Raw genomic sequence first — 7,500 nt, forward strand, 5'->3', positions numbered from 1 at the left:
CACAATGCCATTTCTGGAAGGTTAAACGGTTGACTGATGTGTCAGTGTGGTGATCCTCTGTTCCTCTTCTTCTCCGTACAGCCCCCCGAGACCAGATCAGGATCCGGTGAGTGATTTCACAACACACCACGACGGAGACGTCGATTTTTTATAGACATTTTTTAAACAAAGCAATATCCGAAAAATGTGACCGGATGAAACGGATATCGCTCATCTGAACTCCCGCTCTCTCTCTCTCTCTCGCGCCGATAACGCTCATTCGGAGCATCCCGTTCCATGGTGAGATGAGATGTGAACGTCTGGGGTCATTAGTTATGAAGTTACAAAAGTTTAAAGTTGTCTCATTCAGACCCGAACTCTGAAACGGAGGCTTTGGCAAACCATCGTTTTTATTTTGGTTACATGTTTATGTTTAAGAAAACATTAAAACAGCAGTACTAGTGAACATTTTAACTAATCTTTTTTGGAGGTTTGTTAAGGAGACCCGAGTGAAACAAAATAATGGCAAATTTGTGATTCAGGCCAAAAAGAAAGATTCAATATATCGTTGTAACGTTGTCCTCTGAGTGACAGCGGCTACTTTACAAAGGATACCGTCTTTCTTTCTTTCTTCCATCTCATCTTTTTGGTTTCTGTTCTTCCTTCATGCCTCCTGCAGGTTCTCCCTCCCTCCCTTCTCGTTCAAATTCTCATTCAGGTTCTCCGTCAGGTCCCCAATCAAGTCCTCCTTCAGGTCCTCCTCCAGGCCCTCCAGAGAAGCCGCCCACGGACGCCTCAGTGACACGGGTAAACAGAGTGCATGATGGGAATCCACAGACCAAAACAAGTATTCACCTCAGAGTTCCTTCACTACTGGAGGATTCGAATGTCTCCTAATAGCCGTTTTGACGTTGGTCATCGCCCTAAAGTGCGCGTGTGTGTGTGTACATATTTGCATCTTACAGCGAGAGGAGTGTATCTGGGATCATGTGTTTATCGGTGTGTGTGTGTGTGTGTGTGTGTGTGCGTGTGTGATGTCGAAGCCCTTACCCACAGCAGAGATGGACCGGTCGGGGGACCAGGTGTACAGCAGCGTCATGGCGATGGTGAAGGGAGTGGTGCGCCTGAAGAACGACGTCAACACGCTGCCCGCCTCCCAGTATCCCACCGCTGTGAAGGTAGAGCGAGCTGCGCTGCGCATGGGAAAAGAGAGCGAGAGAGAGAGCGAGAGAGCGAGAGAGAGAGAGAGGGGGGGGTCGGAGATCCGAACACAAGCACCTTAGGGATACCGATGATGAGAACGTACGCGTCGCGTTAACCGTTAGGAGACGAAAGCGGTCGTACGATTGGTTGCTGAGCACGATGTACGAAGTACGCCGAAAAACATCGAGATTAAGGAATCCTGTGCTCAAAAGCGCCGTGAAGAAATCCAATGAAGAGCATGTCCACATTTCAAGAGTGTAAGACTGTATCTCATGTGTGGCACGGTGGCTATGTGGTTCTTGTCTACCGACGATAACGGTTTCAGACCCAAATCATGTCTATTCCAACATGAATTGCAACCAAGTCTAAACGGTGTAATTCCTCTTCATTCGGTTGTGGACAAACATTGACGTTATTGTCCACAAGGGAATACTTTACAAGTAGTGGTACTGCGGTTGAAGACTTCTAAAACCGCAGTCCAGTGAAAAGTGAAAGAATATTTAAAGAGCAGATAATGGTTTTCCTGTGGCGTGGTGGCCAAGTGGTAAGGCGTCGGTCTCGTAAACCGAAGATCGTGGGTTCAAATCCCATTCACGCCTCTAGATGTCTATCTGAGTTGGACGAGTGATGGGTTCTCCAACATAAGTTCCTCTATCCTTTACGCATCGGGTTTGACGAGACTTTTGGTCTGTCATCATGAAACAGAGTTACAGAGCACAGCTTCTGTCGTTTGCGTGGCGTGCGGGCCAAGTGGTAAGGCTTGTCCTCCTAAAACCAAGAATGTCTACATAGAGACAATCAAGTGTAGTCACTTTAAGTTATTGTTTTCAGACCCAATCCTTTACAAGTAACACTACTGCGGTTGAAGACATCCAAATCCCAGATTAAGAGGTCAAATTAAAAGTAAACCAATTCTTAAAGAGCAGGGAATGACTTAGATGTGGCGTGGTGGCCCAGTGGTAAGGCGTCGGTCTCGTAAACCGAAGATCATGGGTTCAAACCCCATCCACGCCTCTCAAGGTGAACAAGGGATGTGTTCTCTTTACACGCCGGGCCAAACAAAAGTTGCTCCATACTTTACTTTGTAAATACTCAACAGTCTGACAGGATGTACAAATGTATCAAGTACATTTAAAGGTTTAAAACGGTCCTTCTCTCTCTCCTAGGCGGTGGGGGTCACCCTGCGCACTCTGATCCAGAGTGTGGATGAGATCCTCCCGTCCCTGCACAGCTCTGTCCGGAGCGAGGTGGGTGTTCTGTAGTGACTTAAAGGTGCCGTATGTAAGATTGGTATCACTAGTATTACTATCGTTATTGCTGGCATTATTAAAGTGTCTGTGGGTGAGATTGAAGAGCTGCTATGTTACCACGTTTATAACGAGTACACAGACTGCATCGTGCATAAGCCAACGCTAACACTTAAAGGTGACATATTATGCCCCCAGGTGTGAGTGTGATTAGCCGTTACAAGCCGTTTTGAAAATCGGCCTCTTCTGACATCACAAGTGGGCGTGTCCACCTAGACGTGTGCCGGATAGATCTAGGTCTACCAGCCTGCCCAGTGGACCATAGCAAACGTTGCTCATCTATCCGTCATACATCTAAGTGGACATGCCCACTTGTGATGTCAAAAGAGGACGATTTTCAAAACGGCTTGTAACGGCTAATCACACTCACACCTGGTGGTATAATATGTACGCTTTAAGGCTTGAAAAGAACCAACCTGTATATAGACCACACCCGTGTAAAAGCTGCAGTAATTCTGAGATGTATCTATCTGAGGGTTTCAGTGCGATGGGCGGGAAGGTGTCAAGGGATTAGAAGCAGGGCTCAGGCCTGCTGCTGCTGCTGCCTTCACGTGCTACGGGAAAGATGATCCTTTCCATTTGTGAACTGGAAATTACGAGTGCGTTGCGTTCAAGTGCTTTTGTTGTCTCCCCCACTCCCCCTCTCCCTCTCCCCCTCTCCCTCTCCCCCTCTCTCCCTCTCTCCCACTCCCCCTCTCCCTCTCCCCCTCTCGCCCTCTCTCCCACTCCCCCTCTCCCTCTCCCCCTCTCTCTCTTTCCCCCTCTCCCCCTCTCCCTCTCTCCCACTCCCCCCCTCTCCCCTCCCTCTCCCCCTCTCCCCCTCTCCCCCCCCCCCCCCAGATCGAGGGGACCGAGCGGCTGCTCAACAAGGACCTGGGCGAGCTGATCAGCAAGATGTGGCTGGCGCAGCAGAACGCCGTCACCTCGCTGCGGCACGAGTGCCAGCGCCAGATGCTGGCCGCCGCCCACGCACTGGCCGTGGACTCCAAGAGCCTGCTGGACGCCGTGGACCAGGCGCGGGTCAGGGCCAACCTGGCCCGGCCCGCCGCCGCCACGCCCCCGCCCGGCGACCGCGCCGACTCCGAGTCGGGCCTGGACTCGGACCTCGAGGCCTGACCGGTGTTTTAAAAAAGGGAAGTCGCAGCGGGACCGTTGTCTGGGATACAGCCAAAGTGAAAGCCACTGACGGAGCGCAAGGGGGGGAGGGGATAGTCAGGCCAAAGCAGACGATCTCCGCCATCGGCTCTCCCTCCGTGTCGCCCCCCCCCTTCCATAGGCTCCTCCCCCCACGCCCGCGCCACTCTCTCTCCGTCCGTGTCGCCACCCCCCTTCCATAATAGGCTCCTCCCCCCACGCCCGCGCCACTCTCTCTCCGTCCGTGTCGCCCCCCCCTTCCATAATAGGCTCCTCCCCCCACGCCCGCGCCACTCTCTCTCTGTCCGTGTCGCCCCCCCCCTTCCATAGGCTCCTCCCCCCACGCCATGGTCTCTCCCTCTGTGCCGCCCCCTCCCATAGGCTCCTCCCCCCACGCCATGGTCTCTCCCTCTGTGCCGCCCCCTCCCATAGGCTCCTCCCCCCCACGCCCGCGCCACTCTCTCTCCATCCGTGTCGCTTCCATAGGCTCCTCCCCCCACGCCATGGTCTCTCCCTCTGTGCCGCCCCCCTCCCATAGGCTCCTCCCCCCCCCCCCCATCGTTTCTCCGTCAGTTTAAGTCACACAGCCCGCCAGCAATCAGCATCGCAGTGAGTCTCTCCCAGAAAGGATAAGAGCTTACCTTAAGTCAAACCTCGGACTGTCACTCCTGTAGAGGGCTCGGACTGTGGCATGTTGACGTTAGAACGTTTGGTGCCTCAAATTCATTCAATCGAGATCTGTGTGCTGCTGACGAAACCCAATGTTTCTGTTGCAACGGTGTTCAGGCCAAAGGACACCTTAAGGGTGATACACTTAAGGCGGTTAAGGCTTTGTATTCAGGTGACATGTGAAGAGAAAAAGAAGGGCCCTTCTCTTTAATGTAGATGACATTAAAGACGACATTAAAGATATCCTGGAGGTGGCCGCTGGTGCGCTCAGATATGAAGTGGCCACCATCTTCAGTTTTTTTTATTTCTAAATATGTGCATATATATATATATATATATATACATACAATATACATATATGTACTGTATATGTATGTGTGTGTGTGTGTGTGTGTGTGTGTGTGTAAGGTTTTACTTTTACTTTCTGTAGGGCATCTGTGGAGAATTTAAGAAAACGTTTATTTCAGGGATTTTTTCTATTTTCATGTGTTTCAATTCCTTCTGACGATTTTTGTCTCTGTTGAGATATATATTGACGAATATAAATACAGTGATGAACACATGCTGTCACCAACTCGATATTATTATATTATATTATTATATTAATTATGTTGGAAATGTGTTGCAAATTGTACATCCAGAGGAGTCTTCCTTTAGGATATTTGTGTTAAGGTCGCCAATCATAATGACACATAACCACACGTAACATAACAGTTATGTTATATTGAAGAACACAAATTAGTGCTTAAAGGGGACATATTATACCACCAGCATATTATACCACCAGTCTACATCAATATGTTTTAGGTTGTGCTGGATAGGATCTATCCAGCACACATCTAGGTGGACACGCCCACTTGTGATGTCATAAGGGGACGAGTTCCTAAAACGGCTTGTAGCGGCTAATCACACCACACCTGGTGGCATGTCACGGGACCTTTAACCTGAAACATATTGATGTGGACACACTGTGATGACGCCCTGCTCTCCCTTGTGGTCATAGCTGCCACTGCAAGTGCAGGGCTCGGCCTCCGATTCCTAATGACCTATATTAACCACACCTGAGTACTGGGGGTGGGGGTTATATAAGCAGGTTTTCACACCCCTCCGGTGGGGCACCCTGTCGGTTTAATGCAAGCACTCGTTAAAGTTGACTCGCACATGAGCACGTTGCTTTAGGGCGTATTCACACCCGCCTTGTTTTGTTCGAAACCAAACCCCCAAAAAATCGCCAGTGCAGAGCTATTCTCTCTTATTCTCTCTTTGATTCTGTATCGTCTCACATCTTACCATACAGACACATTCACCGCATCCAACTCGCACGCAAACCATATCCGTGCATTTAAACATTATTGTCCCTAGACATTTTTGTTTCGCCCTTGTTTGTAGAAAGAGCAAAGGCAGAGAATTTATGACTTGAGTCGGAATGCAGTGAGAATCCAGTGCTTCTTCAGAGCGTCAGAGAGAATGATCAGCCTCACAGAGAGCAGGCAGTATAGAGGAATGTTTAAATGGGCGTGATGAGGACACAAGACAGGTTTGTATCTGTCCTGACAAAGCCCTACCATGTTCACATATTAAATTACACGATCGAATTAGCAACCTTCCTGATAGAAGTCAACCCAAGCACTACCTCCTGAGTTAAGCAGACTCCCGGTATTCTATGCATGTCGGGGTACACAACTCGTCCACTCAGGACATTGAGAGAGAAAGCTACAGGTGTATTCGATAAGTCGGTCGGATGTCTTGTGATTGAGACGTTGCCCACATATTAAAAGCAGTTGGGAGAAAAGTCGTCCTATGTCTCGTCTAGCCCTAATTATAAGGGCAGTTACCCAAGACCAAGAAAAAACAAAACCTGTTTGCTTACTCTATGCTGTCCGGACTGAAGTTACATTGGGGCTTCAATAGACCACACCTCTTTGTGTGGAACACACTTCAGACTCTGCAGAAACCTTCCTCTGATCACAGGACTGACAGCAGCACACTGAAGCAGCAGACTCCTTTTTCTAGCAGGTAATCAAGCGCACGATCATCGCTTTTTAAAGATCGTCGAACAATCAACCAATCAAACCCTGCTTATATGTTCTTCACATTTGATGCATCTTTCTTTTTTTTTTTACTTTATATCTCCACACGTCTGGAAACCTTGGTTGTGAGTGTGTGTATTTCTGTTTGCGTCGATCTATTAGTCTTAATAATTACCATTGCGACTTTTGTTAACAGTTTACTAAAACCGATCATGGGGGAGACAAAGTTGGTGCTGGATGTGGACACGGGTGTGGATGACGCCCAGGGCATCATGCTCGCCTTGGCCGCTCCTGACGTGCGCGTGCTGGGGATCACGTGCACGCACGGCAACACGGCGCTGGAGGACTCGTGCAGGAACACGCTGCGCGTGCTCAAAGTGTGCCAACGGGGGGACGTGAGTTGTCGAAAAACACGCCACTCCCTTAAAGAGGTCATGAGCATTGAAAATGCAGAATTTGCATAAAGAACGAGGAGTAATAAGTATTATTAACCGACACATCAAAACAGCACCAAATTTTTGTGCAAATAATAGTAATCACATTAATTAATAACGTCATTTGTATACAATTTATAATCGCGTTACCCCTATGTGCACTGGCGGTAACTACCCACCACATCATTATTTGTGTGCTTTTTCATGCTTTATGCTTTCACACACTCAATTATACACCACACGACTCCATATTCAAACTGCCACTGCACCACCTGCACCACCCGTCAGATCCCCGTGTACCGGGGCTGCGCGGAGCCACTGCTGGGCCGCATGATCGAGGCCAGCGACTACCACGGCAAGGACGGGCTGGGGGACGCCCCGGACCCCGGGGCCCCCGGGCTGGACCAGCTGCAGACTGAGGGCGCTGTGGAGGCCCTGATCCGAATGGTCAGGCAGAACCCCGGCGAGGTGCGTGGTCCGGCCGAGGGTGCGGGTCTCATTACAGCTGAACTGAAACGACCCTAAAAGCTTCTTTTAGATGAAAGGGATGTGGTTACTCTAGGAACACGGTAGAGCTATGGATTGATCAAGGTCAGAATGGATCGAGCCGTCTTAAATGCACGCAAAGTTTTAAAGATTTAACGTGAATATGGATACAGATTGCGTGTATACCCTGTTGCTGGCCCTTTAGGGTTACCAGGTAAGGTCAATCAGACATTCTGGCTATCGGCTATCAGATGGACA

At 49.5% G+C, this 7,500-nt stretch overlaps 2 protein-coding genes and 2 non-coding genes across 5 annotated transcripts in view; all 4 read left to right on the forward strand.

Moving 5' to 3' along the window:
- LOC311369481 (protein-tyrosine kinase 2-beta-like) overlaps positions 1-3,745 on the forward strand; it is a 20,977-nt gene extending 17,232 nt beyond the window's left edge. For both annotated transcript variants that reach the window (XM_084487648.1, XM_084487647.1), the window contains exons 25-29: positions 82-106; positions 659-786; positions 1,023-1,157; positions 2,349-2,429; positions 3,330-3,745. In XM_084487648.1, coding sequence (XP_084343774.1) covers positions 82-106; positions 659-786; positions 1,023-1,157; positions 2,349-2,429; positions 3,330-3,605 — 645 coding nt within the window. In that variant the 3' untranslated portion in view covers positions 3,606-3,745. The remainder of the gene's footprint in view (positions 1-81; positions 107-658; positions 787-1,022; positions 1,158-2,348; positions 2,430-3,329) is intronic.
- On the forward strand, positions 1,710-1,781 carry AC3HAE_040383 (transfer RNA threonine (anticodon CGU)). The gene has a single exon. It is a non-coding gene; the product is annotated as a tRNA-Thr (tRNA).
- Positions 2,125-2,196, forward strand: AC3HAE_040440 (transfer RNA threonine (anticodon CGU)). Its single transcript has one exon. It is a non-coding gene; the product is annotated as a tRNA-Thr (tRNA).
- A 2,778-nt stretch (positions 3,746-6,523) lies between the features above and the next one.
- LOC311369570 (uncharacterized protein) overlaps positions 6,524-7,500 on the forward strand; it is a 4,909-nt gene continuing 3,932 nt past the window's right edge. The window contains exons 1-2 of the mRNA XM_084487779.1: positions 6,524-6,717; positions 7,045-7,224. Coding sequence (XP_084343905.1) covers positions 6,535-6,717; positions 7,045-7,224 — 363 coding nt within the window. The 5' untranslated portion in view covers positions 6,524-6,534. The remainder of the gene's footprint in view (positions 6,718-7,044; positions 7,225-7,500) is intronic.

This window comes from Micromesistius poutassou (genome assembly GCF_964030765.1).
Source record: "Micromesistius poutassou genome assembly, chromosome: 24".
Taxonomy (NCBI): Eukaryota; Metazoa; Chordata; class Actinopteri; order Gadiformes; family Gadidae; genus Micromesistius; species Micromesistius poutassou.